The 22,877-nt window shown below is 32.6% G+C and overlaps 1 protein-coding gene across 8 annotated transcripts in view; it reads right to left on the minus strand.

Moving 5' to 3' along the window:
* The window catches only part of LOC143229960 (uncharacterized), a 164,875-nt gene that overhangs the window by 58,877 nt on the left and 83,121 nt on the right, over positions 1 to 22,877 (minus strand). For 4 of the 8 annotated variants that reach the window (XM_076462845.1, XM_076462847.1, XM_076462848.1 and 1 more), the window contains 2 exons: positions 20,114 to 20,501; positions 11,973 to 12,062 (listed from right to left, as the gene is read on the minus strand). The exons of the other annotated variants lie outside the window; for them this stretch is intronic. In XM_076462845.1, the coding sequence (XP_076318960.1) occupies positions 11,973 to 12,062; positions 20,114 to 20,451 (428 nt within the window). In that variant the 5' untranslated portion in view covers positions 20,452 to 20,501. The remainder of the gene's footprint in view (positions 1 to 11,972; positions 12,063 to 20,113; positions 20,502 to 22,877) is intronic. 8 annotated transcript variants of the gene reach the window in all.

Here is a 22,877-nt window from a genome sequence, read left to right on the forward strand (position 1 = left end):
AACGACTTAAACAAGAGAATAAATGTAATCATTTGTCCTTCCTTGTGGATAATAAAGATCAGTTTGAAAACAACAACAAAACTTACATAATGAAAATAATACTAATAAAGTAAAAATAGAATACTCTTTAATAATAAGACAGTTAAAACCAAAAATAAATAGTAATGCTGGTATTGATTCATATTTATTTGAAAAATAATTTTTGAAGTCGAAGACATCGTCCTCTCTCCTTAATGTTTAATGGCCAAAAGTGTGGTCTAACCTTCTACTGCCCATTAAATAAAAAATATTTTACCCTGTTCAACCTGTTTTATTTCACATTTAACATCGGGCTACTGTTTCCTTGTCTAGCTGTTGTATTTATCTTCATACATCAAGCTAATGTTTTTACATTTATGTGTTCTATTTATCTCTATATATCAGACTACTGTTTTCACCTCTATCTGTTCTATTTATCTCTATATATCAGACTACTGTTTTCACCTCTATCTGTTCTATTTATCTCTATATATCAGACTACTGTTTTCACCTCTATCTGTTCTATTTATCTCTATATATCAGACTACTGTTTTCACCTCTATCTGTTCTATTTATCTCTATATATCAGACTACTGTTTTCACCTCTATCTGTTCTATTTATCTCTATATATCAGACTACTGTTTTCACCTCTATCTGTTCTATTTATCTCTATATATCAGACTACTGTTTTCACCTCGATCTGTTCTATTTATCTCTATATATCAGACTACTGTTTTCACCTCGATCTGTTCTATTTATCTCTATATATCAGACTACTGTTTTCACCTCGATCTGTTCTATTTATCATTATACATCAGTCTACTGTTCTCACATTTATCTATTCATAAATATATTTATATTTATACATCAGGCTAGTGTTTTCTCATCTGCCACTGTAAGTCACTAGGCTATTTTTTCTCAAATATCTGTGCGTGTGTTTCTAGGCTAATGACAGCAGGCTACTGTTTTCTCATATTAACCTGAAGATGACCTAGGAGGGTCGAAACGTTATTCTCTCATTATCAATAAAAGTGTTAATACAAATACCAGCCGTTCTGCGATACAGTTCTGATAGCTTGCTGTGTGGTTTCATCGCGAGAAACGTAAGTTTGCCATCTGTTGAAAATTATCGAAACTAAAAGTTCATGTTTGAAAATAGTTGATGACACGCTGAGCAAACACAAGATCTATAATATAATTATTAAAAATAAAATGTTCATGGAATTTTAGAATAGCTATGAAGATCACTTGATCAAACCTAAATATAAATCAAAGTATGTGGGTATGCAAAGTAACTTTCTCTGATAAACTGTTAAGACACAGTATTCACAATGAATTATTATACGACAGGACAACAACTTTGAAAAGTCGTTTCATCACACATATAAAACTAAGTATTTACATACATTATGTTAATGACAGATCCGGTATTTGGCCCCACGGTCATAAAAACCTACCAGCCTACTTAGAACAAAGTAATTTATTTTGTAGAATAAAATGTCTAGCTTTCTTAACGTAACAGTGCTGTAAGATTACCAGTTTTACCAGTCTTAATAACTAATCACACTATTAAAGTAATAATTCTTATTTTTGTACAATTTTCTTCACTTTGTACAAAATTAATAGTTTTCTTGTTAATTTACATACTAATTAAATATTACTTCAGTACAAGTTACAACTTATACAGTAAGGGTTATACTAGTGTTCTGAAGAATCAAGAACAAACCAGTGATCACAACAATGATTATTACATCAGTCATATTGTTTTCTCATCTATCTGTGTATGTCTCTAGGCTTATGAGATCAGGCTAGTGTCTTTCATCTATCCGTGTAAGTCTAAGCTTATGACATCAGACTAGAGACTTACAGAGATAGATGATAAAAACAAACTAATGTTATAAACAACATATATCTTAGCGTTCCTTAAAATAAATGTTGCTATTTTTCTTAAAGTGCCACAATATCTTTGCATATTTTAATTATTGCTAAAATCAGTATCAAACCGTTTCATCTTGAAAAAGAAACAAATAAAAAACACTTTATGTTTAACTGTTCTTATGGTTGATAAAATAAAAATATCGTTAGCTTCTCCGCTTTTCTCAATTCAGTAACAACTTTTTAAGTTTTTTTTCTTATTGTTGATAAATAGCAATGACATTACCACGTCTTTTCCTATTGTTGGGAAAATAACAATGCAGTCTGGTGATAAAATAACAATACCATTACATTGCCTTCTCATATTGTTGATGGGGTAAAAATGATTTTATTTTACATTTGTTTATTAACAAACACACTTATAGTTTTGCTGTTATTACTTTCAGCAACATTATAAGAAATGAAAGATCCCAGACATCACATTTAGTTCGTTTTTTTTTTTTTACTTCGACATAGACCGTCTCGTTTTACATAATAATTGGGAAAATCCTAAAAAAACACAAACCGTCACTAGTTGTGCAAAGCTACATTTGATTTACGAGGGCTGTTCAAAAAATACGCGGACTGACGTCATAAAACAAAATGTACTTTATTTAGACGTTACAGGTCTGGGACCCCTTCAAAGTACTCTCCTCCCTAACGCACACACTTATCCCAACGGTGTTTCCACTTGTTGAAACAGTCCTGGTACGCTTCTTTTGTAATGTCCTCCAGCTCCTTCGTCGCATTTGCCTTAATCTCGGGAATCGTCTCAAATCTTCTTCCTTTCAAGGGTCTTTTGAGTTTGGGGAACAAGAAAAAATCGCAAGGAGCAAGGTCAGGTGAGTAGGAAGGGTGGGGAAGAACAGTGATCGAGTGTTTGGCCAAAAACTCACGAGTTCTGAGGCACAAATTTCGCAGCAACGCGGTGCATCTTCAATTTTTTGGTCAAAATCTCGTAACAAGATCCAACTGATATCCCACACTCTTCAGCAAGCTCCCTGACAGTCAGACGTTGATTTGCCCGCACCAGGGTGTTGATTTTGTCGACGTGTGGGTCGTCAGTTGACGTGGAAGGACGTCCAGGACGCTCATCATCTTCAATGGACTGTCGACCATCCTTAAAACGTTCATGCCACTTGAAACATGCCGTACGCTTCGTAGCAACATCACCGTAAGCCGTGTTAAGCATAGCAAAAGTTTTAGTCGCAGATTTTCCAAGTTTAACACAAAATTTCACAGCAAGTCGTTGCTCCTTCAAGTCATTCATTCTGAAATCCGCCAAACGAAAAAATCGCACTTCACTTAAAACCGCGTAGCTAATACACAAATGAAGATATCTGCAATCGGGAAATGGCATCGTAATCAGCTGATCTGTGCGAACCTAGCGACACCAAGCGGATTCCCCTGGAGACAACTGGAGCCACGCAATTCAAACAGTCCGCGTATTTTTTGAACAGACCTCGTATATTAAGATGTAGACCAAGTGTGCGAGTTTTCTTATAGTTAAGCCACATCGGGCTATCTGCTGAGCCCACCGAGGGGAATCGAATCTCTGATTTTAGCGTTGTAAATCCGGAGACATATTGCTGTACTAGCGGGGGGGGGGCGATGTAGATCGACGCGTTAAATAATGTAAAAAAATTAATAATTTATATTCCTCTTAGGAATAATTAAAGTAAAAACACTGCCAGCTAGTCTGTCCGTATTATTAATAAAGTAAACACATTATTAGTGTGTATTTCTGTTGTTTAGTAAGTTATTAGATGGTTTGATTTTACTATTGATTGGTTTGGTTTTTTAAATACGCGCAAAGCTATTCGAGGGGTATCTTTTGGGCTACTCTTTTACCAACGAATAGTGGGATTGAACGACACATTATAATGCTCCCACGGCTGAAAAGGCGAGCATGTTTGGCGCGATGGGGATGCGAAGCCGCGACCCTCGAATTACAAGTCGCACGCCTTAACACGCTTGGCCATGCCGGGCCTTTTACTATTGATAAAGAAAGAACACTGATAACTAGTCTATTTTTGTTATTAATAATGTAATAGCATTATTCATTTATATTTTTGTCGCTATGCAAATTGTTAGCTGAGAGCAAGTCTATTGTTATTGTTAATAACGTGACATCATTATCAGTTTGTATTTATATCCTTAAGTAAGTTCTTATCTGGTTGTATTTTATTATTGTTAAAGTAAAAACACTGACACATAGTGTGTCCTTATTGTTAATAACGTAACAACAATATTAGTTCATATTTCTCTTGTTCACTCAGTTGTTATCTCGGTTTATCTCATTATTGTTAAAGAAATATCACTGTTGACTACTCTATTCTTATTGTTGATAAAGAAACATAATAATGTTTATTTATATTATTGAGTAAGTTATTATCTGGTTTTATTTCATTATTCTTAAAGAAGGAACACTGAAAGCTTGTTGTTAATAAATTAACAATATTATTACTATCTTATTTATAGTTATATTGTTCAGTAAATCGTTATCATTTTATTTTATTATTATTAAAGCACGAACACTGACAGCTGGTCCATTCTTTCTCTTAATAATGTAAAAACATCATTAGTTTGTATTTCGATTGTTGAGTATTATGTTAACAGGTCTTATTTTATTATTGTTAATAAATTAATCACATTATAATTATGTTATTTACATTTATATTATTGAGTGAGGTGTTATGTGGTTTTATTTTATTATTGTTAAACCAAGAACAGTGATAGCTGGTTTATTTTTTCTGTTCATAATGTAACAACATTATTCATTTGTATTTCTATTATTGAATATGATATCTGGTTTTATTATTGTTAAAGAAAGAACACTGATAGCTACTGTATTAACAAAGTAACAACATTATCAGTATCTAATTTAGATTCATGTTGCTCAATAAGTTGTTATATGTTTTTTTATTATAGTTAAAGTAAGAGCACTGATAGATGGTCTATGCTTTCTGTTAATAGTGTAACATCATTATTAGTTTGTATTTCGATTGTTGGGTATCTTGTTAACTGGTCTTATTTTATTATCGTTAAAGTAGGAACACTGACAGCTAGTCTGTCTTATTGTTAATAAAGTAGCAACTGGTTTGTATTTCTGTTGTTAAATAAGTTGTTATCTGACTATATTTTATTATCATTAAAGAAAGAATACTGATAGCTACTCTGCTCTTATTGTTAATAAGTTAATAACATTATAAGTTTGTATTACGGTTGTTGAGTATCATGTAAACTGGTTTTATTTTATTATCACTAAAGAAAGAATACTGATAGCTTGTCTGTTCTAATTGTTGAATATCATGTTAACTGGTTTTATTTGATTATTGTTAAAGTAAAAACACTGACAGCTGGTCTGTTCTTAAGAAAGAAACAACATTATTAGTATGTTATTTATATTTATATTGTTGAGTAAGTTTTTATCTGATTTTGTTTCATTATTGTAAAAAATAGAACACTGAAAGCTACTCTGTTCTTATTGTTAATAAGGTAACAACATTTTTGGTTTGTATTTCTGTTGTTTAGTAAGTTGTTATCTGACTTAATATCATTATTGTTGAAGAAAGAACACTGACTGATAGCTACTCTGTTCTTATTGTTAATAAGGTAACACCATTACCAGTATGTTATTTATATTTACATTGTTCAGTAAGTTGTTATCTGGTTTTATTTTATTATTGTTAAAGATAAAACACTGACAGCTATTCTGTTCTTATTGCTAATAACGTAACAACATCACTAGTTACTATTTCGATCGTTGAGTATCATGTTAACTGGTGTTATTTTATTATTGTTAAAAATAAGAACACTGACAGCTGGTCTATTCTTTCACCTAATAATATAATAACGTTATTGAATTGTATTTCTATTATTAAGTTAGATGTTATCTGGTTTTATTATTGTTAAAGATAAAACACTGAAGGTTAGTTTGTTCTCATTGTTAATAAAGTAACAACATTATTAGTATGTTATTTATATTTACATTGTTGAGTAAGGTGTTATCCTATTTTATTATTGTTATTGTAAGACACTGACAGCTAGTCTGTTCTTATTGTTAATAAGGTAACACCATTACCAGTATGTTATTTATATTTACATTGTTCAGTAAGTTGTTATCTGGTTTTATTTTATTATTGTTAAAGATAAAACACTGACAGCTATTCTGTTCTTATTGCTAATAATGTAACAACATCACTAGTTACTATTTCAATCGTTGAGTATCATGTTAACTGGTGTTATTTTATTATTGTTAAAAATAAGAACACTGACAGCTGGTCTATTCTTTCACCTAATAATATAATAACGTTATTGAATTGTATTTCTATTATTAAGTTAGATGTTATCTGGTTTTATTATTGTTAAAGATAAAACACTGAAGGTTAGTTTGTTCTCATTGTTAATAAAGTAACAACATTATTAGTATGTTATTTATATTTACATTGTTGAGTAAGGTGTTATCCTATTTTATTATTGTTATTGTAAGACACTGACAGCTAGTCTGTTCTTATTGTTAATAAGGTAACACCATTACCAGTATGTTATTTATATTTACATTGTTCAGTAAGTTGTTATCTGGTTTTATTTTATTATTGTTAAAGATAAAACACTGACAGCTATTCTGTTCTTATTGCTAATAACGTAACAACATTACTAGTTACTATTTCGATCGTTGAGTATCATGTTAACTGGTGTTATTTTATTATTGTTAAAAATAAGAACACTGACAGCTGGTCTATTCTTTCACCTAATAATATAATAACGTTATTGAATTGTATTTCTATTATTAAGTTAGATGTTATCTGGTTTTATTATTGTTAAAGATAAAACACTGAAGGTTAGTTTGTTCTCATTGTTAATAAAGTAACAACATTATTAGTATGTTATTTATATTTACATTGTTGAGTAAGGTGTTATCCTATTTTATTATTGTTATTGTAAGACACTGACAGCTAGTCTGTTCTTATTGTTAATAAGGTAACACCATTACCAGTATGTTATTTATATTTACATTGTTCAGTAAGTTGTTATCTGGTTTTATTTTATTATTGTTAAAGATAAAACACTGACAGCTATTCTGTTCTTATTGCTAATAACGTAACAACATCACTAGTTACTATTTCGATCGTTGAGTATCATGTTAACTGGTGTTATTTTATTATTGTTAAAAATAAGAACACTGACAGCTGGTCTATTCTTTCACCTAATAATATAATAACGTTATTGAATTGTATTTCTATTATTAAGTTAGATGTTATCTGGTTTTATTATTGTTAAAGATAAAACACTGAAGGTTAGTTTGTTCTCATTGTTAATAAAGTAACAACATTATTAGTATGTTATTTATATTTACATTGTTGAGTAAGGTGTTATCCTATTTTATTATTGTTATTGTAAGACACTGACAGCTAGTCTGTTCTTATTGTTAATAAGGTAACACCATTACCAGTATGTTATTTATATTTACATTGTTCAGTAAGTTGTTATCTGGTTTTATTTTATTATTGTTAAAGATAAAACACTGACAGCTATTCTGTTCTTATTGCTAATAACGTAACAACATCACTAGTTACTATTTCGATCGTTGAGTATCATGTTAACTGGTGTTATTTTATTATTGTTAAAAATAAGAACACTGACAGCTGGTCTATTCTTTCACCTAATAATATAATAACGTTATTGAATTGTATTTCTATTATTAAGTTAGATGTTATCTGGTTTTATTATTGTTAAAGATAAAACACTGAAGGTTAGTTTGTTTTCATTGTTAATAAAGTAACATTATTAGTATGTTATTTATATTTACATTGTTGAGTAAGGTGTTATCCTATTTTATTATTGTTATTTTAAGACACTGACAGGTACTCTGTTCTTATTGTTAATAAAGTAACAACATTATTAGTTTGTATTTATATTGTTGAGTAAGATGTTATCCTATTTTATTATTGTTATTGTAAGAACACTGACAGCTAGTCTGTTCTTATTGTTAATAAAGTAACAACAATATTAGTTTGTATTTATATTATTGAGTAAGTTGTTATCCTATTTTATTATTGTTATTGTAAGAACACTGACAGCTAGTCTGTTCTTATTGTTAATAAAGTAACAACATTATTAGTTTGTATTTATATTGTTGAGTAAGGTGTTATCCTATTTTATTATTGTTATTGTAAGAACACTGACAGCTAGTCTGTTCTTATTGTTAATAAAGTAACAACAATATTAGTTTGTATTTATATTATTGAGTAAGTTGTTATCCTATTTTATTATTGTTATTGTAAGAACACTGACAGCTAGTCTGTTCTTATTGTTAATAAAGTAACAACAATATTAGTTTGTATTTATATTATTGAGTAAGTTGTTATCCTATTTTATTATTGTTATTGTAAGAACACTGACAGCTAGTGTGTTCTTATTGTTAATAACGTAACAACAATATTGGTTTGTATTTATATTGTTGAGTAAGTTGCCATCTGGTTTTGTGTCATTATTGTTAAAGAAAGAACACTGACTGATGGCTACTCTGTTCTTATTGTTAATAAAGAACAACATTATTAGTATGTTATTTATATTTATATTGTTGAGCAAGTTGTTATCTGGTTTTGTTTCATTATTGTTAAAGAAAGAACACTGAAAATTAGTCTGTTTTTATTATTAATAATGTAACAATATTATTAGTTTGTATTTCGATTGTTGAGTATCATGCTAACTGGTTTTATTTTTATTATCGTTAAAATAAGAACACTGATAACTAGTCTGTTCTTATTTTTAATAAAGTAACAACATTATTAGTATGTTATTTATATTTATATTGTTGAGTAAGTTGTTATCTGGTTTTATTTTATTATTGTTAAAGTAAGAATACTGATAGCTGGTATATTCTTTCTGTTAATAATGTAATAACATTATTAATTTGTATTTATATTATTGAGTAAGATGTTATTTGATTATTGTTAAAGTAAGAATACTGATAGCTAGTCTCTTCTTACTGTTTCTGAAGGATCATTATTTTTATTTTCTTAAATGATAGCCTTGTTCATCCTTATTGCTGATAAATTAAAATTTCTTACACTATCTGTAATCCGGCCTGTTAAAGTAACATTTGATGTTAATTTCTGATAAGAAGTGTTTTGTCATGAGTAAAATCTAACAATCTGTCGAAATCTAACACTACATTAAATAATACAAACTTGGGAATAAAAATGATGAATTTGGGAAATTCTTCAAGAACACAAAATGAAATTAACAGCTGACCTTTATTTAACAAATTAACAGCTGACCTTTAATTATGGGATGTGCCTTTTCGTGGTTATTTCTAATTCTATTAATCCTTTCTTTGATCATTTAGTAATGTAATTTTATATAACTACAGGGATGGTAGATACCGTCTGACATTCACTGTTAGTTTTAAAATGATATATCTGCTAATACCACTATCTGAGCTCACAAGCTATGTTTGACTAGATCATCAACAGATCAATAAAATAGGGAAATTACAAATCGATTTCAATTAGTTTATGATGTATAATTTTTTTATGATCAAAGCAACCACATTAACAGAAATCTACAGTTGAAAACCTGTTGATATTTAACCTTAGTGTGAAAGGTGAATCATAAATACTACTTGCTAGGAAGTAATACCTGAGAGATGCACTGGAACTTAACTATAGTAGAGTTAAGAGTATTAGGAATACATAGCACTACCAGAAAGTATTAAGATACTTTAAGGTGTATCAAGTTTCAAAGATAGTGAAACAAAGAGCTGTTAAAATGTTTCTACCTTTAACAAACTATTCTATAGAAGTCCTATTCTCCATGCCAGTGGCTGGATAGTGTGTTTTTATATTTTATTTCAATGATGGTTGCTGCATGATTTGTTGATCAGGTTAGATGTTTTATAAATTTAAAGCTGTAATCTCAGGCAAAATAAACTTCACAATACATTGGTAGCACGGAGTGTCTGAACCTACTTTAACATTTGTTATATTGTAATTAGTTAAACTACGAATATGTTCTTTAAGTTAGGTGGTGGAAAAACATCTCGGTGAACCTTTATCTAGTTGAAAGTGTCTGAAATACCCCAGTTGTCCATATATATGTATGTATGAAATAAATAATATTTGTTTCCCCGAGGCTCTACACTTCCAGTGGCTCATGGTGAGTCTGGGGACTCATATTACTGAAACCCTGGTTGTGAATAAGCAAATATGTTGAACCCCCTGATAGGTGAGAGGTAAATCTGAAGGCTTATAATGTTAAAACTCAGGTTCAGATGCTTGTGGTGAGCAGAGCACACACAGTCTATCATGTAGCTTTGTGCTTTTAACAACAAACAAATTAACTAATCTTCCTCAGAGATCAAAGATCATAATACTACTACGGTGTTAACCACTACAGCAGATTTTATTCCCCTTCTAGATATTTTTTAGTGTATCAATAAACTAGCAAGGTAGCTTAATGTGATTTCTGTGAAGTTGTGTGATAGGTTACAACTACACACACACACAACTACTCTGGAAAAAATAAAAAATTCTAGATTTTAAATCTTTATTGATCTTGTATTAGAGAAATTTCATAATAATGATTTATTTGCTGAACGTTGTTTATTAATCCTGTACTACCTGTAAAACATCAGTATCCTCAAACTAAAGGCAGATAGAGTGTGACAAAGTAAGTATGTACAAAGGTCTGATGTTTGTGCAATATTTATGTACTCATCAACAAATATGTCATTAATGCAGCCCCTTCACCCATAAAGATTTGTCATGGATATAACCTTTTCATCCATAAATATATGTCATGGATACAACCTCTTCACCCATAAAGATATGTCATGGATATAACCTTTTCACCCATAAATATATGTCATGGATACAACCTCTTCACCCATAAAGATATGTCATGGATACAGCCTTTTCACCCATAAAGATATGTCATGGATACAAACTTTTCACCCATAAAGATATGTCATGGATACAACCTTTTCACCCATAAAGATATGTCATGGATACAGCCCCTTCACCCGTAAAGATATGTCATGGATACAGCCCCTTCACCCGTAAAGATATGTCATGGATACAACCTTTTCACCTGTTACTGCCAGTAAACAGTTAACTGTCTATTTCTCAGAGTTCCTATGTGATGAAGCAAAACCAAAACTATATTTGTGCATACCCACCACGTACCTGTCACAATCAGCAAAAACTTTTCAGGAAGCAAAACTTAAAAAAAAAAAATTGTTGTGTAGTGTTATTTCTGCTGGAGCTACAGAAAGAATCGATCCCCAAAACTTAGCATTATAAGCTGTCAAGTTTTCTGCTAAGCCACCAGGGATGCCACGAAACAGATCAAAGATGTTTCACTGAGAATTTTATACACTTGTTTTCTAGTCATGATCCCTCCACTGGAAAATGATTCACTCAGCTGTGGATAATCCATTACCAAATGGTTTTACCACCAATACTGGTTATTTCTACAGAAATCCAAATGTACTGTTATGTCTTCCTGTCAATTCTGGTGATCTTGATAAAAGTCCAAACAAATGTTCGATTAATGTAAGGTGATACTGACCTTCACAAAATTAATGAGGGTAAAAAATTCTGGTAAATGAATATCCCCCAGTTATTGTCTTGAAGTTCCTACTGAATTGACTAACAACCGAGTAGTGAATCCAAGTGATCAAACCATGCAGATAAAAATCATCTTTTCACAACTGACCCTTCTTAAAGACCAGTCACCTAATGGCATGTTCACAATATTCCCATAACGAACCCAAGTATACCAACACAAACTGACTCCTCTTTCTCTGTTGGTTTTCCATAAACCAAAGAGCTTGGAAACATTGTCATAAATGTCCACTTTGACATCTTCTCAGAACAGGTAGCAGAAATAAATAATCACGTATTCTCACAATGTAGGAAAATAAATGTACACAAAACTTACCAGGTTTTGTAACTATAAATGTTCATACTATGTTAAATGTATAATTCTCCAATGCACTGAACATCAGTTACTACAAATCTTAACTACTTACTGATTCTCCAGTGGTGAGAAATCTATGTCCTCTGTGTTATCAAACACCAGTGTTTCAACCATCGACCCTCTTGAACTCCCAAAAGAAACCCTAAAAAGTGTCAACCATTGTTTACTTTGTGGTTTAAAAAAGTCTAAAATTAACATAATTTAGGTAATGCATATATATATACATATATGAACTATAATGCACCGAAGATGAGAAAAATATTTTTAACTAATACAGTTAACAAGAAAGTAACATTACCTTGTTATAATATCCATTAACTCAAATATTGTACACAAACCACTAATTTTGACAGTATGACAACTATTTATCAAACATTTTGGTATAATCTTATTATTATAAAAATTGTAGTGGTCAGAAAATTATTATTATGCACCAAGGTGGACACAGAAGATAGCCAGATGTGGCTTTACTATAACAAAATACACACACATTATTAGTATAAGCCATTTACTGTGCAATGAACGTTTTTTTGCAAGCTGGTGAAACATGATTAAAACTAAATATAATTGTCATAATACATTAGGCCCATTAACTTTTTAAAGACTACATACTTATTTCATATTTCAAGTTTTAAATACTAGTACTAAAAACACACAATATTTATCATACACACATATACATTTGTGACATGCATATCACTAAATTCAGTTTCTCAGGTGACTTGGGATACAATAAACACAAAACTGCTGTACCAGTTAACTGGAAGACAAACATCTTACTATCAGTAGGAAATGATAAACTTTCTTCCCATTTCTCTGCTGTACTAGTTAACTGGAAGACAAACAACTTACTATCAGTAGGAAATGATAAACTTTCTTCTTATTTCTCTGCTGTACTAGTTAACTGGAAGACAAACATCTTACTGTCAGTAGGAAATGATAAACTTTCTTCCCATTTCTCTGCTGTACTAGTTAACTGGAAGACAAACATCTTACTATCAGTAGAAAATGATAAACTTTCTTCCTATTTCTCTGATGTACTAGTTAACTGGAAGACAAACATCTTACTATCAGTAGGAAATGATAAACTTTCTTCCCATTTCTCTGCTGTACTAGTTAACTGGAAGACAAACATCTTACTATTAGTAGAAAATGATAAACTTTCTTCCTATTTCTCTGCTGTACTAGTTAACTGGAAGACAAACATCTTATTATCAGTAGGAAATGATAAACTTTCTTCCTATTTCTCTGCTGTACTAGTTAACTGGAAGACAAACATCTTACTATCAGTAGGAAATGATAAACTTTCTTCCTATTTCTCTGCTGTACTAGTTAACTGGAAGACAAACATCTCATTATCAGTAGAAAATGATAAACTTTCTTCCCATTTCTCTGCTGTACTAGTTAACTGGAAGACAAACATCTTACTATCAGTAGGAAATGATAAACTTTCTTCCTATTTCTCTGCTGTACTAGTTAACTGGAAGACAAACATCTTACTATCAGTAGAAAATGATAAACTTTCTTCCTATTTCTCTGCTGTACTAGTTAACTGGAAGACAAACATCTTAATATCAGTAGAAAATGATAAACTTTCTTCCTATTTCTCTGCTGTACTAGTTAACTGGAAGACAAACATCTTACTATCAGTAGAAAATGATAAACTTTCTTCCCATTTCTCTGCTGTACTAGTCAACTGGAAGACAAACATCTTACTATCAGTAGGAAATGATAAACTTTCTTCCCATTTCTCTGCTGTACTAGTTAACTGGAAGACAAACATCTTACTATCAGTAGGAAATGATAAACTTTCTTCCCATTTCTCTGCTGTACTAGTTAACTGGAAGACAAACATCTTACTATTAGTAGAAAGTGATAAACTTTCTTCCTATTTCTCTGCTGTACTAGTTAACTGGAAGACAAACATCTTATTATCAGTAGGAAATGATAAACTTTCTTCCTATTTCTCTGCTGTACTAGTTAACTGGAAGACAAACATCTTACTATCAGTAGGAAATGATAAACTTTCTTCCTATTTCTCTGCTGTACTAGTTAACTGGAAGACAAACATCTCATTATCAGTAGAAAATGATAAACTTTCTTCCCATTTCTCTGCTGTACTAGTTAACTGGAAGACAAACATCTTACTATCATTAGAAATGATAAACTTTCTTCCTATTTCTCTGCTGTACTAGTTAACTGGAAGACAAACATCTTACTATCAGTAGGAAATGATAAACTTTCTTCCCATTTCTCTGCTGTACTAGTTAACTGGAAGACAAACATCTTACTATCAGTAAGAAATGACAAACTTTCTTCCCATTTCTCTGCTGTACTAGTTAACTGGAAGACAAACATCTTACTATCAGTAGGAAATGATAAACTTTCTTCTTATTTCTCTGCTGTACTAGTTAACTGGAAGACAAACATCTTACTATCAGTAGAAAATGATAAACTTTCTTCCCATTTTTCTGCTGTACTAGTTAACTGGAAGACAAACATCTTACTATCAGTAGGAAATGATAAACTTTCTTACTATTTCTCTGCTGTACTAGCTAACTGGAAGACAAACATCTTACTATCAGTAGAAAATGATAAACTTTCTTCCTATTTCTCTGATGTACTAGTTAACTGGAAGACAAACATCTTACTATCAGTAGGAAATGATAAACTTTCTTCCCATTTCTCTGCTGTACTAGTTAACTGGAAAACAAACATCTTACTATCAGTAGGAAATGATAAACTTTCTTCCCATTTCTCTGCTGTACTAGTTAACTGGAAGACAAACATCTTACTATTAGTAGAAAATGATAAACTTTCTTCCTATTTCTCTGCTGTACTAGTTAACTGGAAGACAAACATCTTATTATCAATAGGAAATGATAAACTTTCTTCCCATTTCTCTGCTGTACTAGTTAACTGGAAGACAAACATCTTACTATCAGTAGGAAATGATAAACTTTCTTCCTATTTCTCTGCTGTACTAGTTAACTGGAAGACAAACATCTTACTATCAGTAGAAAATGATAAACGTTCTTCCTATTTCTCTGCTGTACTAGTTAACTGGAAGACAAACATCTTACTATCAGTAGAAAATGATAAACTTTCTTCCTATTTCTCTGCTGTACTAGTTAACTGGAAGACAAACATCTTACTATCAGTAGAAAATGATAAACTTTCTTCCCATTTCTCTGCTGTACTAGTTAACTGGAAGACAAACATCTTACTATCAGTAGGAAATGATAAACTTTCTTCCCATTTCTCTGCTGTACTAGTTAACTGGAAGACAAACATCTTACTATCAGTAGGAAATGATAAACTTTCTTCCCATTTCTCTGCTGTACTAGTTAACTGGAAGACAAACATCTTACTATTAGTAGAAAATGATAAACTTTCTTCCTATTTCTCTGCTGTACTAGTTAACTGGAAGACAAACATCTCACTATCAGTAGAAAATGATAAACTTTCTTCGCATTTCTCTGCTGTACTAGTTAACTGGAAGACAAACATCTTACTATCAGTAGGAAATGATAAACTTTCTTCCTATTTCTCTGCTGTACTAGTGAACTGTAAGACAAACATCTTACTATCAGTAGAATATGATAAACTTTCTTCCTATTTCTCTGCTGTACTAGTTAACTGTAAGACAAACATCTTACTATCAGTAGGAAATGATAAACTTTCTTCCTATTTCTCTGCTGTACTAGTTAACTGGAAGACAAACATCTCACTATCAGTAGAAAATGATAAACTTTCTTCCCATTTCTCTGCTGTACTAGTTAACTGTAAGACAAACATCTTACTATCAGTAGAATATGATAAACTTTCTTCCTATTTCTCTGCTGTACTAGTTAACTGGAAGACAAACATCTTACTATTAGTAGAAAGTGATAAACTTTCTTCCTATTTCTCTGCTGTACTAGTTAACTGGAAGACAAACATCTTATTATCAGTAGGAAATGATAAACTTTCTTCCTATTTCTCTGCTGTACTAGTTAACTGGAAGACAAACATCTTACTATCAGTAGGAAATGATAAACTTTCTTCCTATTTCTCTGCTGTACTAGTTAACTGGAAGACAAACATCTCATTATCAGTAGAAAATGATAAACTTTCTTCCCATTTCTCTGCTGTACTAGTTAACTGGAAGACAAACATCTTACTATCATTAGGAAATGATAAACTTTCTTCCTATTTCTCTGCTGTACTAGTTAACTGGAAGACAAACATCTTACTATCAGTAGGAAATGATAAACTTTCTTCCCATTTCTCTGCTGTACTAGTTAACTGGAAGACAAACATCTTACTATCAGTAAGAAATGACAAACTTTCTTCCCATTTCTCTGCTGTACTAGTTAACTGGAAGACAAACATCTTACTATCAGTAGGAAATGATAAACTTTCTTCTTATTTCTCTGCTGTACTAGTTAACTGGAAGACAAACATCTTACTATCAGTAGAAAATGATAAACTTTCTTCCCATTTTTCTGCTGTACTAGTTAACTGGAAGACAAACATCTTACTATCAGTAGGAAATGATAAACTTTCTTACTATTTCTCTGCTGTACTAGCTAACTGGAAGACAAACATCTTACTATCAGTAGAAAATGATAAACTTTCTTCCTATTTCTCTGATGTACTAGTTAACTGGAAGACAAACATCTTACTATCAGTAGGAAATGATAAACTTTCTTCCCATTTCTCTGCTGTACTAGTTAACTGGAAAACAAACATCTTACTATCAGTAGGAAATGATAAACTTTCTTCCCATTTCTCTGCTGTACTAGTTAACTGGAAGACAAACATCTTACTATTAGTAGAAAATGATAAACTTTCTTCCTATTTCTCTGCTGTACTAGTTAACTGGAAGACAAACATCTTATTATCAATAGGAAATGATAAACTTTCTTCCCATTTCTCTGCTGTACTAGTTAACTGGAAGACAAACATCTTACTATCAGTAGGAAATGATAAACTTTCTTCCTATTTCTCTGCTGTACTAGTTAACTGGAAGACAAACATCTTACTATCAGTAGAAAATGATAAACGTTCTTCCTATTTCTCTGCTGTACTAGTTAACTGGAAGACAAACATCTTACTATCAGTAGAAAATGATAAACTTTCTTCCTATTTCTCTGCTGTACTAGTTAACTGGAAGACAAACATCTTACTATCAGTAGAAAATGATAAACTTTCTTCCCATTTCTCTGCTGTACTAGTTAACTGGAAGACAAACATCTTACTATCAGTAGGAAATGATAAACTTTCTTCCCATTTCTCTGCTGTACTAGTTAACTGGAAGACAAACATCTTACTATCAGTAGGAAATGATAAACTTTCTTCCCATTTCTCTGCTGTACTAGTTAACTGGAAGACAAACATCTTACTATTAGTAGAAAATGATAAACTTTCTTCCTATTTCTCTGCTGTACTAGTTAACTGGAAGACAAACATCTCACTATCAGTAGAAAATGATAAACTTTCTTCGCATTTCTCTGCTGTACTAGTTAACTGGAAGACAAACATCTTACTATCAGTAGGAAATGATAAACTTTCTTCCTATTTCTCTGCTGTACTAGTGAACTGTAAGACAAACATCTTACTATCAGTAGAATATGATAAACTTTCTTCCTATTTCTCTGCTGTACTAGTTAACTGTAAGACAAACATCTTACTATCAGTAGGAAATGATAAACTTTCTTCCTATTTCTCTGCTGTACTAGTTAACTGGAAGACAAACATCTCACTATCAGTAGAAAATGATAAACTTTCTTCCCATTTCTCTGCTGTACTAGTTAACTGGAAGACAAACATCTTACTATCAGTAGGAAATGATAAACTTTCTTCCTATTTCTCATTTCATTCTCGTGAATAATGAACTTTAGTGTTAGTGCTGTAAGTGGTTCATTTAATTATTCATGTAAGTTACTTTTTCTGGTTAAACTGTTTGTTATCAAGTTGATATTTTTATTTGAAATGATACATCCCAGGTTTTTATTTTAGAGATTAAATAATTAAAACAGTAATGCGTTTTTTCTGTATTTTTTCGCTGTTTGAATTTATATTGTTAATTTATATTTTAGTGGTTAACCGATATTTCCGAATTGTTAATTTTTATAGTTGAGACACATTTCCAAATTGTTAATTTTTATAGTTAAGACATATTTCCAAATTGTTAATTTTTATAGTTGAGACATATTTCCAAATTGTTAATTTTTATAGTTAAGACATATTTCCAAATTGTTAATTTTTATGTTAATGGTTAAAGCGATATATTCGAGTTGTTATTTTTATGTGAGTAATTTAATTTTTATTAATCTTCTGTTGATTGTTTACAGTAGTGAGTTTTATTTTTTAATAATTATCTGTTGGTGAAATGTAACATTTCAGGCTTAGCTCCTCAAACCTTTAGTCACTTTTTACTAAGCTACTCCTCTCTAGACATTTGTTCACGTGTCTTATTCACGGATATACTGTCGGTAAAATTCCCAGAACGAACAAAAAACGTTGCGGAAAAACTTCCGGGGAAGGTGTGAGATGTTCATTTTCTCTTTCCTGTGTACGTTTACCAGTTGTTAGTAGCTCTACCATGAGAACTTGAAGAAAATGTGGAAGTGTAAGAGACGATAAGCTGTCTGAAAATAAATTATCTCTCTGAGCTTGAAAGTTTAAATTACCAAAGCTGTATACGAGACAGAATATTAAGTCGCATTCAATAGTGTTATTTTTAAATTTATAAAAAAAATTCTTTACCTACTTTATAAGGACAATACAGTTCTAACGTGGTAGCACGTGCTAATCCAAATGCATTCAATAGTTTTGTTACGATTTTAGCCTCTCAGTTTCTCACTATTAAGCTCCGTAACGTTAAAAAACAAACGCAGTTGATATAATACTACAGAAACACACCCTAACGATTGTGGCCAGGTGGTTAAGGCACTCGAATCGTAATCTGAGGGTCGCGGGTTCGAATCCCGGTCGCACAAAACATGCTCGCTCTTTCAGCCGTGGAGGTGTTATAATGTTACGATCATCCCCACTATTCGTTGGTAAAAGAGTAGCCCAAGAGTTGGCAGTGGGTGGTGATGACTAGTTGCCTTCCCTCTAGTATTACACTGCTAGCGCAGATAGCCCTCGAGTAGCTTTGCGCGAAATTCAAAACAAACAAACAATACATCGTCAAAAATCTGAATTAACAGAAGCGTAGTTTAGTAATTAAACATGTTCTTATGTACATGTTAGTCATGTAAAAAGTTATATGTATGTTTATATGTAGATGCTGGTCATGACAGCATTTGGATATATTTGCATGTTGATGCTGTTTATGGCAACAGTTAAATGTGTTTTTACGTAGATGCTGGTCATGGCAACAGATAAAAATATTTCTATGTAGATGCTGTTTATGGCAACAGTTAAATGTGTTTTTACGTAGATGCTGGTCATGGCAACAGATAAACATATTTCTATGTAGATGCTGGTCATGGCAACAGATAAAAATAGTTCTATGTAGATGTTGGTCATGGCAACAGATAAAAATATTTCTATGTAGATGTTGGTCATGGCAACAGATAAAAATATTTCTATGTAGATGCTGGTCATGGCAACAGATAAAAATATTTCTATGTAGATGTTGGTCATGGCAACAGATAAAAATATTTCTATGTAGATGCTGGACATGGCAACAGATAAAATATTTCTATGTAGATGCTGGACATGGCAACAGATAAAATATTTCTATGTAGATGTTGGTCATGGCAACAGATAAAATATTTCTATGTAGATGTTGGTCATGGCAACAGATAAAATATTTCTATGTAGATGTTGGTCATGGCAACAGATAAAAATATTTCTATGTAGATGTTGGTCATGGCAACAGATAAAAATATTTCTATGTAGATGTTGGTCATAGCAACATCTTTGTATCTAGATGCTGGTCGTGGAAACGGTTAAATATGTTTGTGTATAAATGCTGGTTATGACAACAGTTAAATATGTTTGTTTGTAGATGCTGTTCGCAGCAACACTTATATTATTCTGTTTGCATAGCAACATTAAAAGTGACTTTAGAAAAACCATACGTGACAATAAAATACAGTATATAACAATTTTAACAGTAAAATACATAACGAAATGTGACTTTTGTGAGGGTACATTCAAAGCAGAATTACAATAATGTTTAATTGGTCAGCATACCTTTTGAGGGCGCCACTTTTATAGGTTCTACCATATCCTGTTCCAGCTGTACTCCAGCTCCCAGATGTTGTTTGGCTACCCGCAGACCCTGGTCGTGATGAAACAGACTGCCTGTCTATGGTGTTAACACCTTTCCATTCCTGAGATGGTGTATGGCTACCTGCAGACCCTGGTCGTGACGAAACAGACTGTCTGTCTATGGTGTTAACTCCTTGCCACTCCTGAGATGGTGTGTGACCACCAGAGGATCCAGTTCCCTTTTCAGTGGTGGGAAACATGGCGGAGATGGAATTGTTTGAAGTGTGTCTTCCTGGGTGGACCTGAGGTCCTGGAGTCATCAGGGTAGCTGGATGACTACAGATGAGCCTTCAGTAGTCTTAGTTTAGACCTGGAAACAGAAACATTTGTATCAACAATAACTTCAACCTTTTAGAAACGATCTTTTCTTTCTTCCTTTGGCTGAAGTAGAAATTTAGAAGAAACAATATGATTCTATGCTCTACACAGTTATAACTTATGAAAGGATTCTACTCTCAGGACATTGTTGGTGACAGTTTTTAAAAATAAAAAAAATCCTTTTATAAATTCCATGAAAGGTCATTCACATTTTATGGAAATAAAATATTGATTAACTTGGACGTACATGTTTACCTAAATATTGATTAACTTGGACGTACATGTTTACCTAAAGTTGTGTTTTTACCAGTGATAGTGTTCTTCCATCCAGCAGTGCTTCCATTAGATCGGGATATGGATAACGGTCATACCAAAGTTCTCCATTTGGGATATGGATAACGGTCATACCAAAGTTCTCCATTTGGGATATGGATAACGGTCATACCAAAGTTCTCCATTTGGGATATAGATAACGGTCATACCAAAGTTCTCCATTTGGGATATGGATAACGGTCATACCAAAGTTCTCCATTCGGGATATGAATAACGGTCATACCAAAGTTCTCCATTCGGGATATGGATAGTGGTCATACCAAGGTTCTCCATTCGGGATATGGATAACGGTCATACCAAAGTTCTCCAAAGTGACGGTCAATCCCACTATTCGTTGGTAAAAGAGTAGCCCAAGAGTTGACGGTGGGTGGTGATGACTAGCTACCTTCCCTCTAGTCTTACACTGCTAAATTAGGGACGGCTAGCGCAGATAGCCCTCGAGTAGCTTTGTGCGAAATTCAATAGAAACAAACAAACATTTTTACTTCAAGTGTGTTTCTTGTCATCCAGAAGTGATACTTAATATGTTGTATTTAGACTGCAAACATAAACTCCAATGTTTATATAGAATATATCAAACACTTTTGCAGCCCATGAAATCACCGTGCACTATTTAACAATTACCTCATCAGAAGCGTTTCCATTTGTTCCGAAATTTCGAGCATTTGTATAATTGTCTGGTGTCCAGATTACACCCTCATCTGGATGCGGATTGTCCGTATCTTGTGGTAGAACAGGCAAACGCCAAGCAACATGTCCGCATATTCGTGCAGCGTAGGAAGGACAGAGGCTAACACAGTTTACAGTTACTCTGCACAAATTATTGCATAATTATGTATGAAAGGGCGCTGGCCCGACATGGTTAGATGGGTTAAGGCACTCGACTCGTAATCCGAGGGTCGCGAGTTCGAACCCCCGTCGCACCAAACATGCTCGCTCTTTTAGCCGTGGGGTCGTTATAATGATACGGTCAATCCCACTATTTGTTGGTAAAAGAGTAGCCCAACAGTTGGCGGTGGGTGGTGATAACTAGCTGCTTTTCCTCTAGTCTTACACTGCAACATTAGGACGGCTAGCACAGATGGCCCTCGTGTAGCTTTGCGCGAAATTCAAAACAAACAATAATTATGTATGAAAGGGCGCTGCAAATACACTTTCTTCGTCTGCCTGACTCCGACCTGTTTTTCCACAGTAGCTGTGTTTTAGTTTGTTTAAACTCCCTCACTGTTCAGTTTTGGGAAAAATAAATATGTAATGATAAGTGCTTAAGGATGCTCATAAGCAATGGTTAAAGCAGAACTGTTTATTCATTTTAACCATTTATTGCCTTGTTCTAAGTTTGCCGACATAATGAAGTCTAGTACCTGCAAAACTTTATTAAAGTCTGGTAAGAGTTAGAAGAAGTAATTATTTAAGTAAATTAACCTTCCAAAAAGCCCAAAGGTCTGTCAAGATCACTTCCAATGTATTACCAGAGACCATACGAGGGCTGTTCAAAAAATACGCGGACTATTTGAATTGCGCGGCTCCAGTTGGTTCCAGGGAAATCCGCTTGGTGTCGCTAGGTTCGCACAGATCAGCTGATTACGACGCCATTTTCCGATTGCAGATATCTTCATTTGTGTATTAGCTACGCTAAGTGAAGTGCGATTTTTTCGTTTGGCGGATTTCAGAATGAATGACCTGAAGGAGCAACGACTTGCTGTGAAATTTTGTGTTAAACTTGGAAAATCTGCGACTAAAACTTTTGCTATGCTTAACACGGCTTATGGTGATGTTGCTATGAATCGTACGGCATGTTTCAAGTGGCATGAACGTTTTAAGGATGGTCGACAGTCCATTGAAGATGATGAGCGTCCTGGACGTCCTTCCACGTCAACTGACGACCCCACGTCGACAAAATCAACATCCTGGTGCGGGCAAATCGACGTCCGACTGTCAGGAACTTGCTGAAGAGTGTGGGATATCAGTTGGATCTTGTTACGAGATTTTCACCGAAAAATTGAAGATGCACCGCGTTGCTGCGAAATTCAGC

This window comes from Tachypleus tridentatus, chromosome 10 (assembly GCF_004210375.1).
Source record: "Tachypleus tridentatus isolate NWPU-2018 chromosome 10, ASM421037v1, whole genome shotgun sequence".
NCBI lineage: Eukaryota > Metazoa > Arthropoda > Merostomata > Xiphosura > Limulidae > Tachypleus > Tachypleus tridentatus.